This window comes from Vombatus ursinus, unplaced genomic scaffold (genome assembly GCF_900497805.2).
Source record: "Vombatus ursinus unplaced genomic scaffold, bare-nosed wombat genome assembly UNPS02014837.1, whole genome shotgun sequence".
In the NCBI taxonomy this organism is placed as follows: domain Eukaryota; kingdom Metazoa; phylum Chordata; class Mammalia; order Diprotodontia; family Vombatidae; genus Vombatus; species Vombatus ursinus.
In genome coordinates, this window is record NW_020954615.1 from 3,194,358 (window position 1) to 3,215,801 (window position 21,444).

At 42.3% G+C, this 21,444-nt stretch overlaps 1 protein-coding gene across 1 annotated transcript; it reads right to left on the minus strand.

Annotated features, from left to right (window-relative positions):
- Positions 1 to 1,029: 1,029 nt before the first annotated feature.
- LOC114026345 (lithostathine-1-alpha-like) lies at positions 1,030 to 4,275 on the minus strand. Its single transcript, XM_027840027.1, has 6 exons — positions 4,199 to 4,275; positions 3,747 to 3,833; positions 3,400 to 3,518; positions 3,017 to 3,154; positions 1,670 to 1,781; positions 1,030 to 1,361 (listed from the first exon to the last, which is right to left on the minus strand). The coding sequence occupies exons 2-6, from the start codon at positions 3,820 to 3,822 to the stop codon at positions 1,294 to 1,296; spliced, it is 513 nt and encodes a 170-aa protein (XP_027695828.1). The 5' UTR covers positions 3,823 to 3,833; positions 4,199 to 4,275; the 3' UTR covers positions 1,030 to 1,293.
- Between the last annotated feature and the right edge of the window lie 17,169 nt (positions 4,276 to 21,444).

Sequence of the window (21,444 nt, forward strand, 5' to 3'; positions counted from 1 at the left end):
CCAAAGGTGTTTGGCAAACAATTACGCATAATTTCCTCCTAAAATCCCCATCCTTTCTGCAATGCTGACCTATTCTTGATCTGCTACTTCACCTTGGAACAAGTTATGGGATAGGAGTTCAGGGATGTCCAGAACTGTCATCAATCCCAGTATAGAACTTCCAGTGAGGACCCACCTGCAACAACAGCCAATAGGTAACTGTTCTGTAACTTAAAGAGAGTTAAAATTTGCCTAAGTATTAAGATCACATGGTCAGCGTGAGAGGTAGGGTTGTACTCAGGTGATCCAGTCTACAACAGAGCATTTTCCACTTTAAATTGCTGCCTCCTATGCAAGAAAATAAATGAGTTGGGTTTGGCGTGACTTGTTCTCTGTGAACCAAAATTGTCTCTGCTGTTATGCAATGTTTGTTTGTTTTTAAATAAATCAGTACTTTGGATAAAGACATAGCATGCATAGTCATCAAATCTGCAACTGTTGAGAGAAAGAGACAGAGAGAAGAAGAAGAAGAAGAAGAAGAAGAAGAAGAAGAAGAAGAAGAAGGAGGAGGAGGAGGAGGAGGAGGAGGAGGAGGAGGAGGAGGAGGAGGAGAAGGAGAAGGAGAAGGAGGAGAAGGAGACTTAATAGGGATAATATGAATCTTAAACTTAGGTTCACAAAATCAACTTCCCAAACCACAGCACTGCATAGGTGTTTCCTGTGGTCTCCAGGGGACTCAACACTATGTCAGATATGAAATAAATGCTCAACAAAGACTTGGTGAATGAATGAATATTGCCTTTGGGAGGAAGCTAGAAAAAGTACCTCATCCTACATACCATGGGATCTCCATCTTTTCCCCTGAAACACACACATAAATGCATACACATACACATACACACACACACACACACACACACGCACACACACACACACACACAGACACACACACAGACACACACACACACACAGACACACACACACACCATAGCCCTATTTGAAAAGCCAGTCTTCAAACAAAAATGATACAAGACAGAGAAGATTGGAAAGATAATCGTTTATTCTGATTGTCCAGTGTTTTGCACCAGACAGCCCACAAGGAAATGTAAGAGGAGGAAGAAGATATTAAGTAAAGGCAAAGGACGGGGCTAAAGGGCAATTACCCAGGGGTGAGAGATACCGGCCTGGAGGTAGGGAGGAGGGTAGGGAGAAGAGGTTTCTGAGAGGACAGAGAGCCTGTAGCCAGGCCCCTCATAGGTCAAGGCTCGATCCCAAGGAAACAGAATCCCAATTCCTTTCTCTGGCTTGTAATCTCTAGGATTTGAACTTGCAGATGTAGAAGTTTCTGCTTGTACATGGTTGATCTTTCCAGTTTTTGAATCCTAAGGAGAGATGTGATTCATCAGGCTGGGAAGCAGGGATACTGTGACTTGTGGCCCCACAGCCTAGTAACCCCGACACCCAGACCCAGGATTCAGGGCATTCCCTAACCCCCTAAGCACTAATAAAGCTACAGGTAGAGGCTTATGGTCACAAGAGGCAAGGAGGAGAGGGGAAAGAAGCAAAGATATATCCCCTTAATATGGGTGAAGTGGCTTCTCCATCCCCCAACCCATCCAGAGGGTTAGGGCTAAGGGGATGCAATTGTGACACAAGGAATTCTGATGTTTGTGAATCTCTTTTGTCTCACCTGTTTCTGGTGTCAAGGTCGCACAGTATCCAGGATTGCTATTGCTGGGGGCACTCGTAGCCCAGGCTTGGTAGGTGAATAGGGCATTGCCGGTCCATTTCCAACGCCGATTCTGCAGGGGGAAGGCAGTGATGACTGAGAACCCCTCCAAATACACACACGACTTTTTCTCACTCTCCTCAAAATTCCCCACATTAGTTCTTCCATTGAATGTTTCCAGATACCATCTCCCTATTAGAATTTCTAATAATCCCATCATCTAGTCCTCAAAATCCTACATGCTACTACTTGACACACTGTAACATGGAAGTCAGATTAGCCTTGTTGCTCTTGACCAGAATTTGAAGCAGTCGGGGTACAGTCCAAAGAGAATTTAGCCTTGATGTAACAAAGACTTCCAGGAAATTAGAAATGTCCATCATCAAAATGGATATAATGGGTTCCTTCTCCTTGGTGGCCTTCTACAAAAGGCTGTTTGTACACTTGAGTTTAGTATAGTGGGTATTCTATTTGGTGCAAAGGCTGAAGTCTGTGATATCCTCCTCTGCAGGATCTAACTAGAAGCCCAACTCCTCTTGCAAGCCTTCCCTAATTTCTCTTACACTGATCTGTCCCTGTTCTGGTTAACTATGGCTCAGACAATCCTGGCCAGCCAGTCATGTCCTAGACTAGCCTCTGTCCTGTATTACATCTATGTCCCTCTTAGATATGGTAAGAAAAAGTACCTTAACTCCATAGAAACATATTAACACCTCATCATCTGGGATTATTTCATGTGCCTACAGCAATTGGGCTAGTGGTGGGGAGCAAACCAACTCTTCTCTCTCTTACATCAGCAGAAAGAATATTACATTACTTGGCCCCATTCCCTTATATCACTTAGAACACATCACAGATGATGAGGTGTTAATGTGTTTCCAAGGGGTTAACACCAAGTTCTTCTTTTACCAATTGTGAACATTTCTGTCTGATTGACCATTTGTTTGGTTCTCTAAAGGAAAGTTTGGGGGATTTTATGTCTTATTTCTACCAAGATGGACACTATGACCTTCAATTACAAGAATAGCCATGAGGAGGAGGAATAGGAGTTTGAATGAGGTATGGAGTGTGTGTGAAAGAAGTTGAGCTTGGACAGATTGATTTTGACTAGAGACACCTGGATGGAGCCATGAACATTAGATACCACTAGAAATGGATCTTGCTCCTCAGGAGCTACCTCACATCCTCCCAATTCCCTCTTTATAGAGCTCCAAGGAAGAAGAGGATGGCATGGTATGAGCAGGCCCCCCAACCCCTCCCCTGATAACCTGGGCAGACAGAAGCACTAGAGGAGTCTGTGGGACAAACCTTGTTAGGGTCATAGAGACCAATCCAGATAGGGTTCCTGTTGACCCCATTCTCAGCTACCAGGGAGGCCACAAAGGAAGCTTCAGCCCCATTCATCAGGGAGACCAGATGGCCTGAGGTCTGGCTTTGGCAGTCCACCTGTAGAGGGAGAGAGAAGAGAGCTTTCCTCATGCAGGGTGGAGAATAGGAGACAAGACAGAGATCGCACATTCAGGTAACTGGGGAGAATGAAGGCCTTGGATGACAGAAAATAGAGAAACAAAATCTAGAACCCTCCTGGAGAAAGAGGAAGGGCTAATTGCCCATGACTAAGCCTCAAGGGGCATCATGATAAACAAAATGGCATCCCTATCCTTATTTGGAGATTCCTCCCCTCAACCAACCTCTGCAGCATCCCAGGTCTGTGCTATACTGAACAAGCCATAGCAGTAGGAACCAAATGCTTTGGACCCTTCAGGACAGGAGCGGCGAACAGAGGCAACAGCAGCAGGGGCAGCCTCACCTGAAAGAGGGATGGGAAGGGACCAGATGGCTGGGGATCTGGGATTGCCGTCCTCTTGAGTTCCTGATTGTCCCTCTCCTCTCTTCTTTGCTCCCCCTCCCTACCCCCAACATCATAACCTCTGCACTTTGCCCTTTGTGTCTGCTCCCCCTCTAGCTCTCCACATACACATGGGGCTGACCCCAAGCACAACATGGAAGTCAGGGAGGGGGGACAAGAAGCACTCACCATGTACCAGGCCTGTGAGCAGCAGGCAGGCCAAGAGCATCCCTGAGAAGCTGGGCATCATCACTAGGGGCAGCATTGCCTCAGAGTCTGCAGGGACAGAAAGCCCACACACTATGGTACAGAGCACCTCAGTCTGGAGGAGAGCCAGAGATGGAATCAGGAAAGGGGGGAAGGACAAAAGACCCTCTGTGCTCCCCTGCTCTCTCCCTCCAGACCTGGTGGCAGGTTCTCATGGCATCTCCTCCTTCTCCCATTTCCCAGATCTATGGGAAACTGGAGACTCTGGAAACAGCAGATAAACTGACGGATAGCAGGGTTGAGGCTCAGGGCGCCCTCCATCATACTTCTAGGATGGCCATCTGCCAACCTTTCTCCCAAAGGCATCCCCTTCCCCCCTCTTCCTTGGTGTCTGGGATCCAAAGTGATCCTTCCTTCTCAGGTCCTCCTCTTACCTGTCTGGCAGGGCTGTGCGATGGTGTGCCTGACAGTGACAGGACCTTTATAGGTTGAGCTTCAAAGGGAGGTGACATGGGCAAGAATGAAAAGTAGCTGATAAGGAGCTGAGAAATGTGGAAGGAGGGGGGAAAATAGTAATATGAGGTCAGAGTACATGTGCTGATGAGATACTGGGTGATTCCTGGCATCTGTCTGGTCTTTTCCAAGCAGCAGAGAGATACAGGCAATGACCTCTTTCTAAGACACAGGGACAAAGGTTTATTCTAGGTGGGGCATAGGGTGAGTCCCGTTTCTGGAGGATTCCTACTGTTCATTCCTATAATAATGGGAAAAAATGCAAGGGCAAATACCTTTCAGTAAGACCTTGGTTGTGGTTGAGGGGGAAGTGTTACAGAATCCTAGAATAGTATAGGGAACACAGCCCTGGATTCTGGGGGAGTCAAGCTAATGGAATGAAAGTCCAAAGATTAATTGACCCCATATCCTCTCCATATCTTCATTCCTGGAATCACTTAGGGCAGGAGGAAAAGGGCAAAGGGCTAGAAAGCCCCTCCCTGTAACCCAGTGACCAAGGACACATTTTCATTTAATTCAGATTTTTTCTTACACATTTCATTTTTCTTGATATCTTTGTTTCCCATCACCTTCATTTCTAAATATGTCTCTCCCCTTACCTATCCTTTTTACGAAAGAGTAAAAATGATGTAACCCTAGTCCCAAAGCCCATTCATGTGAGACCCTTTCCTGCTGATGGAGATGAAGGACTTCCCCTGTGTAAATGGTGTTGGAAAGACTGGGAGAGAGGAGAGCTCTGAAGTTCTCTTTCAATCTTCTAGAGTTCACTTCAAGCCTTGTATTTCTCAAGGGGCTTCTGGTTTCCAGCCTCGAGATGAAAGATGGAGGAGGCCATCTCCACTTGAGACGGCTGAAGGAAAAGACTCTTAGAAGACAGGAGAGGGACCAGCAGTCTCCATCAGATTAAAGATTAGCTGACAATTAACAACATATCACCTGTCAGACAGCACATTTGATGGTCCACATTCATAGTCCCCCAGCCCTGCAAAGAAGGATGTCACATTTTTCTCAATTTCTCTTTGGGGACAAACCTGTTTAGTATAATAACCCAGTGTTGGGTTTGTTTTTTGTTGTTGTTCCGTCATTTACAAGTTATTGTTGGCTTAGATTCTCATAATCTAGCCATGACTCTGATTCTTAAAATCTAGCCACTGCTTAGATTTTTAAAATCTAGCCACTGCTCAGATTCTTAAAAATCTAGCCACTGCTTACCCATGTTCAGACTCCTTAAGAGTCTGCCCAATATGATGGATGTTCTAAGAAACCTTGTCTTTGGCTGAAAGAAGGCTTGGGTCAAATTCTTTCAGACAGGATCCACATGTGACTTTGGGGTCCCAGCACCCTTGAACCTTTAAACCGCATCACCACCATCTGAGACAAGCCACAAGCTATTCAGAGAGAATGTGATAGTGATGGAAAGTCAGCATCAGGAAAAGCTGAGAAGACAATTTTAGTTCAGTCTAAGATGGGATCCTCCTGGCTCAGTTTCCCCATTATGTTCCTTTGAAAGGGAATGTTACCCACCTGGCTATTCCTGAGTCTGGCTATGAGGTGGATTTGATACGGCATGGTTGGAAAACTGAATTATCTGAATCCAAACAGAGCCAAGGATGCTTTATTCTCTCATATTTGGGCCCTAAATCTAGTCCCTGTTTTATATCTGAGCCCTGCAGTCCTTTCTGTCAGATCTGTGTCTTCCAGGCTACAGGTCATTCACCTACAGTTGGTAGCAAACAGTGGGAACCAGCCAATGTCCCCCCATCCTTTCTTGGACATAGCCTGTGCTTGATTCCAGTCAACCTCCTCTTTGGACCCCCTCTAGGCAGGCACAACTCTACATCCCTTGCCAGCAGGAAGCAGTTTCAGAAGCCAAGACCTTCGCCCTTTACCCCAAAAGAATTTGAGTGCCATTTGTTTGAGGGGGGAATGATGAGGAATTGATGAGACCCCAAAAAAGAAAAACCCTGGACTTTCCCACATGGCCAAATCTCTTGCTTTTCCCTGAGGCTATAATCCCGTAAAAAAACAAAACAAAACAAAACAAAAACAAGTTATTGTGATTGTTTACTGTTTCCCTGGTTCTGATTCCTCCTCTCTGCACCAGTATGTTCACCTAGCTACCCTATGTTAATATTAACTGTTGTTAGCGTATGTACTAAGCATTTTGCAAATATCACATTTGATCCTCACAGCAACCCTGGAAGGTAGATGCTATTAGGGGAAACTGAGACAGAAAGGTTTTTAAAAAGTGACTTGCCAAGGGTCACATAGCTAGTAAATATTGTAAAAGAGATTTGAACTCAGTTCTTCCTGACTCCAAGCCCAGAACCCTATCCACAGTACTACCTAGCTGCCCCAGTTGTGGGCCAAAAACAGAGGGGGAAAGGGACGTTTCCCATTGGAAACAATGGAACCAGTAGGATCTCATGGGTTTTTGCTGTTGGCGGTAGCCAACTTATACCATTTTGCTACATTTACCCACTTCATATTTTTTCCTGGGCCCATATAGTTTGGCATTCTTATGGCCTTTACATGGCCTTTTTCCAAAAGCTGTGGTCTCTTTTTTCATCATAGTCATAGGTCAGAGAGTTGGAAGGAAGCTTAAAAGTCATTTCTGCCTTCCCCCCTCATGTCTACCTCATAGAATCACTCTCTTTCTTCATGACACAAATCAAATACTGCCTGCTACAGAAAGCCTTTCCTGATCCCCTAAATTTCTAATGCCTTCCCTCATCAGTTATCTTGGATTTATTTTCCTTATATTTATTTTGTGTATGTTTAGATAAAGGTGGAGGTGGATTGAGTACATTAGTCAAATTACTCCAGCTTATTTAAAATAATTGTCAAGCTGCCAAACTATGAATAGGTTTATGAGGTGAGATTACATTTGACCTGTCCACTAAGCCCGGACATTCTAGTTGTGACAGGAAGTGTGTTTCAATAGGCTAAAGAATGGAGTCAAACCCCCAGGGTCTGTCTAAAACCTGACTGCTAATTGGAATTACGGATTTTCCATAAATGTCTGATGATGGAGAGGGGAAAAAGCTTCCCCTGAGAAGGAACTGCTTTGTGGTGTTGGAAGAGGAGGAAGAGATGTCTTAAGCTTCAGCTTAAATCCTCATTCCTTCCCTCCTTTGGCCAGACTAGGACCATTCAAGTTTCCTTCCTTCTCTCAGGAGGATTTTGGACTTACTTTCTATATATCAATATCCAAAATTTTTTCCTGGGATTGTAGCAGCTGGTGGCAATATCTATCTTGGGAGCCAAATATATTCTGGATGCAGATTCAAGGATCTCCAAAGGACCCAGCAGAAAAGCTCTACCACATCTGAAGAAGATCATGTTGAGGCCACATCAATGAATATTGCTTTGGAGAAGAGAAAATCAGGATAGTGGAAGGACTGGAAATTGTACTGTTCAAGTATCAATTGAAGGAACTGGGTTTGTTTAGCTTGGTCAAGAGATGACTTAGAGGTGCTATAATCGCCATCTTCATGTATTCATGTTATGCAGAGAAGGGACTAGATTTATTCTGTGTATGTCATTACAAAAACTCTGGATTCAGATGGACCAGGGCTGATCCTAGGGACCTCACCCCAAGAGTGTCAGGTTCTCTCTCCTTCCAAAATAAAATTTAAGCACAGCTCATGCCAAGGTTTCTTCAAAGGTAAATAACAAGACCCTTCAATTCCAAATGGACACAACGTACAATATGGGTTTGGAACAGGGGATAGCTTTAATTTCATCATGTAAAAAAAATATACAAGGTGCTAAGGATACATAGGAACCATAAACAGGTCTAGAGACACAAAACATTTAACTAGTCCACAAAACACAACTAAACTTGGGGTGGTTTGGAATGACTTCCCTGTGTGAAGGTCATGGTTTTCTGCTTTCGCTAATGACTATAGTTTAGACAGGATGGGTGGGGGCCCCACAAATGAAGAACGTTGTTCTGTTATATCCACCTCTGCATGATCCCATTTGGGGTTTTCTTGGTAAAGATACTGGAGTGATTTGCCATTTCCTTTTCCAACTCATTATACAGATGAGGAAACAAATGATAGGATTAAGTGATTTCCCAAGAGTCACAGAGCTAGTCAGTGTCTGAGATCAGATCTACTCCTGCAGAAGAGTCTTCCCTATTCCAGGCCAAGCCCTTTATCCATTGCACCACCTAACTGCCCCTAAGTAAAGAATGTCTAATAGCTATATCAACTATACCTGTTGGGTAGAGGCTATCCCAACAGCTGAAGAGGCTAAAGCCACTGCCAGAGCCCTCTCTGAACTATTTTCCAATGGAGACCTCCATGGCTGTTGGAACAATGCAGGGGTGTTGTTTGCCATTTCCTATGGCCAAACAACTCTATTTCTTCCAATGAGCTGGGCAATCAACAGACTTTACTATATACCCTACTTCCATGTCCCCAAGACTCTCAACACTTCCATCTGAGCTATTGAAAAGATAAAACATTAAAAAAAAACACACACACATCATTTATATGGTGTTTTCTTTGGGCTAGGTACTTTACAATTATTATATTATTTGAGCCTCACAACAACCCTGTGAGATGGGTGCTATTATTATGCTCATTTTACAGATGAGGAAACTGAGGCAAATTGGGATTAAGTGACTTGCCCAGGGGTGCATAGCTGGATTTGAACTCAGGTCTTCCTGACTCCAGACCCAGGGCACTGTGCACTGTGGTGCCCCCTAGCTGCCCAAGAATATAACTTAAGGATCTCTGAGCTGTGCTTTTGGCTCTGCCACTTTATCCTGGGGAATTCTGAGTCCTGCCAACCATCCTGTGCCTAAACTTTGTGTGATCTCCTGCAATTACCATAAGAACATGTTGTCTATTTGTGCCTCCAAGATCTGTTATCTTGGCAGATAACAAGCACTTAATCAAAAAAGATAAATGTTTAACTCAATCCTTACAGAGCCTACAGGTTAGCCCTAACAGGCGTCCCTTCTCATCAGGTCAAAAGTGTGAACTACCACTGCAAAGATAACCTTGAAGAGATGTGAGATCTCATGCTGGGAAGCCAAGATCTGATGGTTTTTGCTTTATCATTGCAATTGCTTTGTTATTGTCTTTTGGTTATTACTTCACTAGGGTCATCTTGATACATTGATTTAAATCACTTATCATCAGAATGGAAAAAAAGTAGATTATGCATGCCAAGGAAATTTAGCAATGAGGTGTAGGAAGGGATAATGACAGAGGGCAATGTGTTCCTGATGGAATCTGATGAGATTGGGCTGATTCCTGATAATGGAAATGATAGCAATAAATTGGGAAATCTGGGCAGGTGTCCTGCTAGGGATATTTTTTGGGTGCCATCTGCAATTTAAAAAATCACTTGGGTTACTAATTCTATTTGGTCTGGGACATAGGCTTCTGGAAGAGTTGTTTTAGATAAATTGGATCCCACTCTGCTGGTTGCTGTAACATAATTGGTAGGGACTCAGCCTGTCCCTATTTAGTCAGTGAATAATGATTTAATAAGCACCTACTATGTGCCAGGAAGTTTGCTAAAGAAGCTCACTCTACTATAATCTGCTCTACTATAAGTCTACTCTCCTATAATCTACCAATTGGTGTTGTTCCCAGAGACAAATACAAACTGCCCCCTGATGAAGAGGGTGTGGTTTGTGGGTGTGGGTGATTGCATAATGTATCATTTCCTTGTTCCTACCAGCTGACTCGCCTGGAGCTAATGACCCAGAATCTGGGTAGCTGGAAATGGCACATGCTCCCAAGGAGGTTGCATACTGTGCTTAATGTCTAATCTAAATCAGGTATGGGACAGGTATTTTATTCCCATATACACAATCTAACCTCACCCCTTTTGGAATATGAGCTCCTTGAGGACAGAGCCTGTGCTCCTTTGTCTTTATAGTTTCAGTGTTTACCACAAGGCTTGGCACATAGTAGGCACTTAGTAAATGTTTATTGAGTGATTCATTGGGACAGTGCAGAGTTAATCTTCTACAATAATAACAGTGGTTTTCCAATTTTTTATTTACTCATTGCACAATATTCTTTTCTGTGATGAACATGACATAATCATTGTTTAAGTTGGCAATATTAAAGGGGAATCAGGAGACACATGCACAGATACACCCACACACACACACGTACAGGCACAATTGCCTCTCAATAAGGGCAGGCATTTTGTTGAATTCTTTGCAATTTGAGGTCACACATGTTTTGAGGTTAGGACCTATAGGTTACAGGCAAGTTTTCTTTACTTTATCAATATTGTACTAACCATACTACATATGCTAGGTAAGTAAAATTTATATTAAATTATTTCTACACTTTCTTTTTTTTAAATAATAGCTAACATTTACATAGTACTTAATATATGCCAAGCACTGTGCTAAGTGCTCTACACTGATTACCTCATGTGATCCTTACAATTTCGTGGGGAGGTAGGTGCTATTATTATCCCCATTTTACAGAAGAGACAACTGAGGCAAACTGAAATTAAAGTGACTTTCCCAGCATCACACAGCTAGTAAATGTCCAGAGACTGGATCTGAACACAGATCTTCCTGATTTCAGGCTCATAATTCTATCTACTTAACCACTTAACCTATATCATCCAGCAGCAATAGTATCCAGAATTTCTCAGTGACAATAATGAAACTCGGGATCACATCCTTTGAGAACCATGGCTATCATAATCCCTGACATTTACATATCAGTTTAAATCATTTTATATGTATCCTTATTTCTAAGCCTCATAACAATCTCATAATGTAGATATTACTGGTATTATTGTCTCTATTTTCTGGTTGGGGAGACTGAGGCTCAGAGCAGAAGTTAAGTGATTTGGGCACAGGGCTAACAAGTGTCAAGATTGTAACTCAGGTCTTCCCACCTCTGAGTTCTGTACTCTAGCCTTTTTGCCTCTGGAGGAGAGAATGACGCTTATGGCTTTGCTAGGCTCTGTCTCACTTAAATCCAAATTCCCTTACAAGTCAAGACATCACCATTGTGATATCATTGGTCCTCTTCGAGAATGAAGGACAATTGCTAAAGTCTTACTGATACCTTTTGTGCTTTGCTCCACAGACATTAACTGATAACATCTTCCTGTGTAGTACCCTCCATCACAAAGAAAAATAGTGATGTTACATTTAAGTGTTAAGGGTTAAGTGACTTGCCCAGGTTTCCATAGCTGGATTTTAACTCAGGTCTTCCTGACTCCAGAACCAGCACTTTGTGCATTGTGGTACCAAAATAAAAGGCATCAAAAACGTCTAACAGAGTATGTAACATTTACCACCTTTAAGACCCCGCCCCCCACACACACCTCTCTAAAGAGAAGAAAATGTGTTTTATCTTCTATGAGAGGTTATACTTTGCTGCTATTTCTCCACTCATCTTGAGAACCCTAAACAAATTCTTGAAATATCTGTTGGGCATTTATCAATGTTTATTGCTGTCTCTTAGTTACTTGCCACATTACCAATGTTCCATTTCAGCATGGTTTCTAGAGAGACGATACCCACTAGAAGTGGGCTAAGTGAAACAGAAGACTCATTTATCAAAGGAGACCTCATGACCCTGGATGTTCTGATCTTGGACTAGTCATTATGCTGCATCATTTCTGCCTTCCTTGTTTTAATCCACTTTCCCCTTTCTCCCCTTCCTTGCTTTGTCTAAATAAGCACATGGCTCTTTGTAGGTTTCTGAACAGTTCCCTGGTCTAGCCAAGTTTACCCTCCTTAGATAAGATGATGGTATTTCTGAGCAGCCACGTCCTCAGTCTTCCCCCTGCCCTCATCAGTCTCTGCCATTTCCCTATCTCTGTTTCTAGATTCCTGTCACTTTCCTTGAAAAAAATCATCTTACGCAATAACACAAGGAACTTAAGCCTCAGTTCCCATCAGGAACTGATAGCTTGAAGGTGTAGGCTGATGGTAACTTCAATAGAACACTTATTCTTATCAAGGTGCACCTCTCTTCTCCCCACTCTTATGCAAAGGAGATAAAATAGACTTCAGGGCTCAGAACTTAACAGATCAGCAAGAGTGAAAATCACAAGGTCATAGAATCTCAACTTGGAAAAGTATCTCAGAGAACATCTGCTCAAAACTAATGCCTGATGAGAAATGCATTCTATGTCCTATCCAGAACTTAGCACAGTGCCTGGCACATAGTAGGTGCTTCATAAATCTGTATTGATCGATTGATGATTCTACCCTGTGCTGGAAGACCCTCAATGATGTGGAGCCCATTATGCCTGGTAGCATATTTTTTTACCCCAGGATCTCTCATGATTATTTTTCTGGACATCAAGACTAAATCCACCTGTTTGCCACCTCCATCCATTGCTCCAAGTTCTATCTTCTGAAGACAAATACTTCAAATTTAACCCATCAAATACTTGAAAGTATTTTGCCACAACTGAGTATTCTCTTCTCCAGGTTCAACATTGCTAGTTCCTCCAGCTGGTCCTCTTATGACAAAATCTTGAGTGTCTTAACCACTCTGGTAGACCTTAGGGTGTTCTACAGCTTATCAATGTCCTTCCAAAAATGACTCCTAGGAATTAAATATGTTGCTGCAGATTGTGACCAGGGCAGAAGACAGTTGGACAATCAACTACCTATTCCTGGATACTATACTTTTCTTTTCTTTTTTATTTATTTTAAACTTAAATACTAAATCTTAAATACAAAATAAGAAAAGAAAAAACCCATCGCCATGTGCACAGCAGAACTTAAGAGAGAATTCAAAACATACAGCAATAAATTTCCATTTCAAGAAAGAAAGAAACACTACACATTGTGTTCAGGGCTGTTCATCTTTTTTCTTCCTTGTGAGTTTTCTTTTGTTCTCTGCAGTGTGCTTTTTACTTTGTTATTTGTTCCCCCCTTCCTCCCTCCTCCTCTCCCAAGAAAGCTACAAATAAGCATGGATACACACACATACATATACATATACACACACATGCATACATACATACATACACATATATACACAAACATATATACATACATATTTACCCTTACACATATATATATTTAGATATCTATAATCATATTCATATATAGACATATACTTTCATATGCATCTATGTAAGAGCATACTTTTCTTGTCTTCTGTTTTTCTGAGGGTGGATAGCATATTTCTTCATTGGTCCAATCTTTCTATATTTTTCTAAGTCCACCAACTCATCATTTCCTATATCACAGCAATATTCCAACCTTATAATGTCTAGTTATTTTAAGTAGTCTAAAACAATATTGATTAATATGGCTGACAGAGTAATTTCCTTATTTTTCTCTTTTTATTAAATCTATCTTAGCCTTACCTTTGTCTGAGATCTTGATTACTACCCCTGCTTTTTCTTCCCTAATGAATTCTACATCTCATCCCTTCCTAACTCCTCTACTTTACTTCTACCTGCTACCTTGCCCTCCTATTATTTAACCTACCACCCCAGCAAACCCTCCCTTGTCCTCTCCCGCTCCCTATCCTCTTAGACTTTTATTTCTTTCTGAATTTAGAAGTCTTTTATGTCATTAAATGTATGTGTGTGTGTGTGTGTGTATTGTTCCCTCTTTAACCCATTCCCAATGAAAGAAGGGTTCCAAAACTACCAGTTGTCCTCCCTCACTTAATTTCTGTGTCAGTTCTTCCTCTTATGCCTCTTTTATATAAGATACTTCCTCTTTTTACCTTTTCTTAGGAGGTTTACTTTTTAGTATCACATCATAATCAGTTCCACTCCAATATTTCTTTTGAACTACTCAATTACTAATAGGAACCTTAGATATATGATTTACATTTCCTCGTGTAAAATGTGAATAGTCAGGGCAGCTAGGTGGCACAGTGGATAGAGCACTGGCCCTGAAGTCAGGAGGACCTGAGTTCAAATCTAGCCTCAGACCAAACACTTGACACTTACTAGCTGTGTGACCCTGGGCAAGTCACTTAACCCCAACTGCCTAAGCAAAAAAAAAAAAAATTAATAGTCTATCCTTATTGAGTCTCTTGTAGTTAGCCTTTGATCTTTACCTTATATTTCTCTTGGTTCTCATATGTCAAATTTTCTATTGATTTCAGGTCTTTTTGCAACAAAATCATGGAAGTCTGGCAATTCATTGAATGTTCATTTTTGTTGTTGTTGTTCAGGATTATGCTTAGCTTTGCCAGGTATGATATTTTTGCTCACCACCCCAGTTCTTTTGCTCTTCAATATATGGTGTTCCAACACCTGTAGTCTTTTAGTGTAACCACTGCTAGATCTTGTGTGATTCTAATTGTAGCTCTGCTATATTTGAATTAGTTTTTTTTTCTTGCTGCTCACAATGTTTTCTCCTTGAGTTGGGGGTTTCAGAACCTAGCTATAATATTCCTGTAGGTTTTCCTCATAGGATTTCTTTTAGGTGGTGATTGGTGGATTTCTTCTATTCTACTTTTCCCTCTTGTTGTAACACTTCAGGACAATTTTCTTTAACTATTTCTTGTATTATTGTATCAAGATTCTTTTTTGATCATAGCTTTCAGGTAGTCTAATTGTTCTTATGTTTTCTTTTCTTGATCTGTTCTCCAAATCAGTTATTTTTCTTATGAGATGTTTCACTTTCTCTTCTATTTTTTCATTCTTTATATTTTGTTTTGTTATTTCTTGGTCTCTTATAACTTCATTGACTTCCCCTTGCCCAAGTCTAATTTTCAAGAAGTCATTTTCTTCCTTAAGATTCTGGATGTCCTTTCTAGTTAGTTGACTTTCTTTTCATAATCTTATTGTTTTTCTTGGATTGTTTTTATTTTTGAAAATTTTTCCTCGATCCCTCTCATTTGGTTTTTAAAGTTTTTTTAAGTTCTTCTATGAATTATTTTGGGGCAGGTGACCACTTGACATTACTTTTTGGTGTAGGAGGGACTTTTTTTGCTTCAATATCTTCCTCTGAAGATGAACCCCGGTCTTCTTTATTCCATTAGTAACTTTGTATGGTTAGATCTTTCTCCTTTGCCAGTTCATTTAAAAATTTTATTTATAACAATTTGTTGTAATTACTTCTAGTCCTGGGGTTAGGGGGATGGTGCCTCTGGCCTCAGGTCCTCCTTCAGTTGTCTTCTCTGTCCTGGAATTAAAACCAAGAACTCCATCTTCCTGTAAGTGTCCACAGCCAGCAGTGTCCCCACCCCACCGCTTCTGCACTCCCTGGTATTTGCTGGTTCCTTCTTGCTGAGGGCCATGTCTTGACAGTACAGCTGGGCCTGGCATCCATTATCAGCAGGTGTTCCCTCAGTCTTCCCCAGTACAATCACCCAACTCCCCACACCTCTGGGGGTTGATAATTGCTGTGGGCAAGGTTACATCCCAACCCAGCTAGCCCCAGGGCTTGCCACTTGCTATTTCTGAACTAGCCTGGAGGTGTTTACACTTCACAGGGATCAAACCTCAGATCTTCTCCAATTATCCCAGAAAGTCCACTGTTCTGCCCCAACTGTTGTTTACTTTTACCACTCTACATTCACTCTGAGGTGCTATATTGTCTTATTTGTGGAGGAAGTCTGAAGAATTTGGAATTTTCTGACCTACTCCACCATCTTTTCAGAATCCTCTCCTATAGTTGTCTTAAAGAAGTCTAGGATTGCATTAGATTTTTTCACTGCCATATCATACTTATGGACTTACACGAAGTTTTCAGCACACTAGGACCCCAAGATTTTTTTCAGACTAGTTGGTATCAGGCAGTATACCTCCCCTGTCTTGTACTTACGTCACTGACTTTTTGAACCCATGTAAAACTTGCATTTATCTCTACTAAATTTCAATTTGTGAATTAGTGTGGCTCCTTATACTCCTTTGGTAAGCTTACTTCTTGGCTAGACCTCTTATGGATCAGAGATGGTTAAACTTCCAGATTCACTCAGGAAAGTAGAGATGGCCACATCAAACAAAATAGCTCACACACTGCTTCTGTGAGAGAAGTAGTATTACTATAATCCCCATTTTACAGATGCTCATTAGACCAGCCAACACCATAGACAGCTAGCAGGCACAATGGATAGGGTTCTAGACCCAAAGTCAAGAAGACCTGAGTTCTAATCCTGCCTCATACACTTTACTAGCTGTGTGGCACTGGGCAAGTGAGATTCTCCACTTGCTATTCTAGGCTCCCATGTGGGCCTGGTCACACAATAGGCCATGGGTCCTCTGACCTTTTTGTTGGTCCGGTGTCTCTTGTGTCCAGCACTCGCCGACTCATGAAGCACATTTTCCTGTTTCAAAATTTGTGCCCTGTATAGCTCTGTCCTCTAACTTAGCTTCCAGTGTGACCATCTATCCACTGCTCCATGGGGCCTCTCAGCCCCCTGACTATAGGCTCAAAGGGGTATTAGATCATGTAAAGACATCACCTGAGGGAAGCTAAGTAGGCAGCGGCTGTCAAAGATGGCATAGTGTGGAAGGAGAGAGAAGGGAAAGGGGGAAGGGGAAAGGGAGAGAGAGAAGAGACACAGAAAGGGAGAAGGAGAAGGAGAGGGAGACAGAGACAGAGAATCAGAGACAGAAACAAAGACAGAGACAGAGACAGAGAGACAGGGTGGGGAGCAAGGAGAATGAGTCTAAATGCTCATCATGGCAAATAGAATACAATAGATGTTCTCCAAGGTCCTTTCCAAAGTTGAGAGCAGTGAGATATCTTTACCAGAAGATGTTAATGGCCTCAGAGCAGTGGAAATCAGAGGTTCTCCACAGGTGTGCTATGGCAACAACTAAATCAATTTATTAACCTCTTGATATGTGCCAAGCACTGTGCTAAGTGGTGGAGATTCAAAAAGAGGCAAAAATACTTCTCGCCCTCAAGGAGTTTACAGTCTAATGGCAGCACATATTCTCTCTGTGTTTGCCTTTCCACATGTTTGTCCTAGAGTCTCATCTTCCCCACATTTGTACTTTGGCCAAAAATGTTCTACACTTGTGTTTTCCTCCATGTTTGTGCCCTGGTCTCACATGTTGCCTGTGCATACCCCTGCCTATGAAATCAAAGCATGCTCATCCCTCCCGCTTATGGCATGTCTATTTGGAGAGTCTGTAGAGCAAATGTTCTATTGCTTCTTTGATTATTGTGCTTTTTTATTAAATTCCTTTCACCTGAAGGAAGCTGAGTAGTCAGCAGCTGTCAAGGATGGTGTAATAAGGAAGGAGAGAGAACGGGGGAGAGGAGAGGAAAGAGAGGGGGAGGCGTCGAGGAAGAGGGAGAAGAGACAGAGAGACACAGAGAGACACAGAAAGGGAGAAGGAGAGGGAGAGGGAACTGTGTATCTGCTGGCTGGCTAGTAAACATATACCCATTAGGGATGAAGCAGGGCTCACAGGCTGTAATTTTGAGTGGTTGCCTTGAATCTGCAATAGCCTTTCTAGGGGCCCATATATGAGAAGGATATTCCAGTTACCTTGACAGAGAAGAGAAATGTTGCCTGAAAGTAAGAAAATGTGGCTGAGACCTCAAGTACCATTGAAGCAAAGACAGTCTATTAGATTTAATTAGTGAGTTCAGTACTTACTACATTGGTGAGCCCCACTCAGACTTTATTCCACAGGGTATGGTTCTTTTTATATTAGTAAGTCCAGAGAAACAATAACAATTATGAGGCACACAGACATCCTCTTGTCCACCTCCTTTCCTGTACTGACCCTCTGTCCAGCCCCCTGTCAACATATTTCTGCCATACAAATATGGGAATTCTGTGTTAGCATTAGAATATTTGGGAGATAGACCCTTCTCCCTCTGGAGACCAATTTCCCTATCTAGGCTGCTAAGGTCTTCTTGCTGTTATTAGTCCAAGAACTCTTATCTCTTGCTTGCTTAGGAACATTCCCTTCACCTGATGAGGCCATACTAGATCTAGATAAACAGTAACCCCTAGAATGGTACAATATTCCTTCCAAGACAGGGTCAGAGAGGACAAGGGAGGAATGTTTCTTCAAGGATTCTCCTAAACAACCAGATATGTTATCAGACTTCATTGCACGTCCAGGTCAGTGTGTAAGACACTCTGGATGTTAATAGCCAGACAGAGCTTCTGGGAGCCCTCAGTGACCCAGCAGAGGTGGCCTTGTATCACTCTTCCCTTTTGGTTCATGTGGACCTGTATTGCTGAGTTGGGTTGAAAGACCAACAGTTGGATCCTAACTTTCTCAGAGTCTGAACCCAGAGTAGCAACAAAGAGAGCTTGGGGAAATCTGTCCTTCAGATTTGGTCTGAAGCTATGCAGTTGATCCTCTGAGATGGAGCTCTAGCTTTGATCTTTAGAGAGGGGACTCAGTGGTTGACCACACACATTCTGGGCCCCATATTGTATGAGAAATGTGAACAGAATGAAGAGAATCCAGAGGACAGTGGACACGAGCTGAAAAACCTGACTCATGAAGAATGGTTGAATAAATGCTTACTAATTACTGAATGATTAACCAGGATCACAGAGAGTAAATACTTGGAGGCAGAATTTGAACTCAGGTCTTCCTGACTTCAAGTTCAGCCAGGACCAGGGCCTGCTCCTCTTCAACTGTTAGGATCAGAGAGTGTGTGGCTCTCAGACTCACCAGTCATGCCCTCCATCCAACACCAAAGGTCACCAAACACCCTTGCTTCCCATTTCATCAACTTCCTCATCTCCCATAATCTGTACCTTCCTTCTAACTCAACTTCACCCAAGGAATGGTCACACCTGTCCTCAGCCTCATCACTGACCACAAGTGTTCCACCCCCACAATCCATAATTCGAAAGTCTTTTATATCATCAGAACCTCTTATCCTTTCATCTCTGCCTGTGCCTCATCCCTCCTAACCCTATCCTCCATCCTCACTGATTTATCTAGTCTCTCTACTATTCCCTACTTTCCCAGACCTTTACCCTGCTCCAGCCTTACTCTTCTTCCTTCACAAGCTTGAGCCTATAGTCAACCAGTTCATTATATAATCCTCCACCCTTGAATCCTTTGGTCCTTGTCATACCTTTTCAAATCCCAAACTCCAAACTTGGATTATTCCTACCATCCAACTTCTCCACACCTACCTCTCTGATGCTGAATGGTGCCAGAAGATGTTAAATAATTATGCTAACGAGGTCCACTACAAATTTATATTATCTCAATTTGACCCTTACTATTGAATGGCAATCCATCTGCTCTTCCCTGATAGACTCCATCCCACTCTCAGCAGCATGTGTTCCACACTTCTTTTTTCCCTCATCACCCATAATACTTTCCCCCAATCCCATTCAGGAAAAGACCTCACCTCCAACTCAGAGAAAAAACCAAGGGCATCTGACAAGTTTCACCTCCCCAATTTGACACTTCACCTCCACATCATCTCCCATTCTCTCCTCCTTTAGTGTTGGAGGAAGAGGTGGCCTTTCTCCTTGCCAATGCAAACCCCACTACTAGTGTTCTTAATCCCATTTTCTACAGTTTTCTCTGAGCATTTGCCCCTTTGAGCATTCCTTCTCCTTTACTAGTTTTCTATTGTTCTTTATCTACTGACTCCTTTCCTACTACCTACAAACATGTCCAGATCTCCCCCATCCTTAAAAATCTTCATTTATTGTGGCATCCTCTTAAGCCACTCCCCTACACCTCCTCTCTCTTTCATAGCCAAATTCATAGAAAAATCTGTCTATACTTGTTGCCTCTATTCTCTTACCTCCCATGCACTTCTTGACCTCTTGTAATCTGTCTTCTTAGTTCACTCAATTGAAATGGGTCTGTGAGATCTGAAGCCAATGATCTGTCAATTGCCAAATCTGTTGTTTTTTTCCTCAATCTTCTTTACCTCCCTGAAGCCTTGGACAGTGATGACCACCACCTCTTCCCAGACCTTCTGTCCTCCCTGGATTTCTGTGAGACTGCTCTGGCCCAGTTTTCCTCATATTTGTCTGGACACTTCTCAGTCTCCTTGATGGATCACTTTCCATGTCCCACCCCTTATGAGTGGGTATATTGTGCCTTTCTTTCTCTACTCTCTCTCTCTCAACTTTCTCATGAGATCCCATGATGTCCCACCCCTTAGGTGTGGGTGTATTGTGCCTTTTTTTCTTTACTCTCTCTCCCTCAACTTTCTCATGAGATCTCATGGGTTCAACTTATCTCCAGGCAGATAGTTCCCAGAATTACAGATCCAAACCTAGTCTGTCTTCTGAACTCCAGTCCCACCTGACCAACTGCCATTTGGATATCCTCAAGTGGATATTTCAAAGACACCTCAAACTCAATATGTTCAAAGCAGAACTCATCATCTTTTCCCCAAAACACACCCCTCTTCCTAACTTCCTTATTTCTTGACAAAGGTACCAGGATTCTTCTATTCACTTAGGTTCACAACCTCAGATTCATTCTTGATTCTTTCTTCTCCCTCACCCTAGTCACTACTAACACTTATCAATTCTATCTCCTCATCCTCATTTCTATCCATTCCCTTCTCTCCTCTCAAATAGGTGGCTTCTCTGTGCTTCAGTGACTTCTTGTCAAAGGGAAGCTCCTTCCAAGATCAAAGCTCTTGGGAGATTGTGGGAAGTCTGTGTATTGCCTGCCCACTCGCTATCTTACAGACACTCAAACAACCACCAGATTTCAAGGCTAAGAGTCTGGGCAAGGGGCTATGCTCATTTTAAATACACAAAGGGAAAAATAGGTGAATTAAGAAGAATGAAAGTAAGTTAATCCGAAAGCAAAGGCCTTATCTTTCATTAAGGGTAAAGTCCAAGTTAAAGACACATTTGGAGTTAATCCCTGAAAAAGCATGTATTAAACCCTTCCTACTCTGTACCAGGCACTGTGCTAAGTGCTGGAGATACAAAGAAAGGTAAAAACAGTCCATGCACATGGAGCTTACATTTTAATGGAAGAGGCAACAGGCTAATGAGTAGATATATTTGGAGTGGATGGAAGGTCATTTCAGAAGAGAATGCACTAGAAGATGGGTGTCCAGGGCTGAAGGATTTGAGCTGACTCTTGAAGAAAGAGGGGGAAAGGAAAAAGCAGAGGCAAGTGGAGACAGAATTCCACTCTTGAAACTACCTTATCCCATTTTTCTTTGATAACTTAACTAGGTGAGATTTTTAGACTAAATGGGAAAAATCCTGTCAAATGGAGTGATAATGCACAAGAATCATGTTGGAGTGGAAAAAGA

What these genes read in the sequence shown, in the direction of transcription:
- LOC114026345 (XM_027840027.1), bottom strand. Translation starts at nt 3,822, where the DNA reads ATGCTGCCCCTAGTGATGATGCCCAGCTTCTCAGGGATGCTCTTGGCC. An exon ending in GCTCACAGGCCTGGTACATG is followed by an intron (nt 3,519 to 3,746) that starts GTGAGTGCTTCT and finishes TCCCTCTTTCAG; the next exon opens with GTGAGGCTGCCCCTGCTGCT. An exon ending in AGACCTGGGATGCTGCAGAG is followed by an intron (nt 3,155 to 3,399) that starts GTTGGTTGAGGG and finishes CTCCCTCTACAG; the next exon opens with GTGGACTGCCAAAGCCAGAC.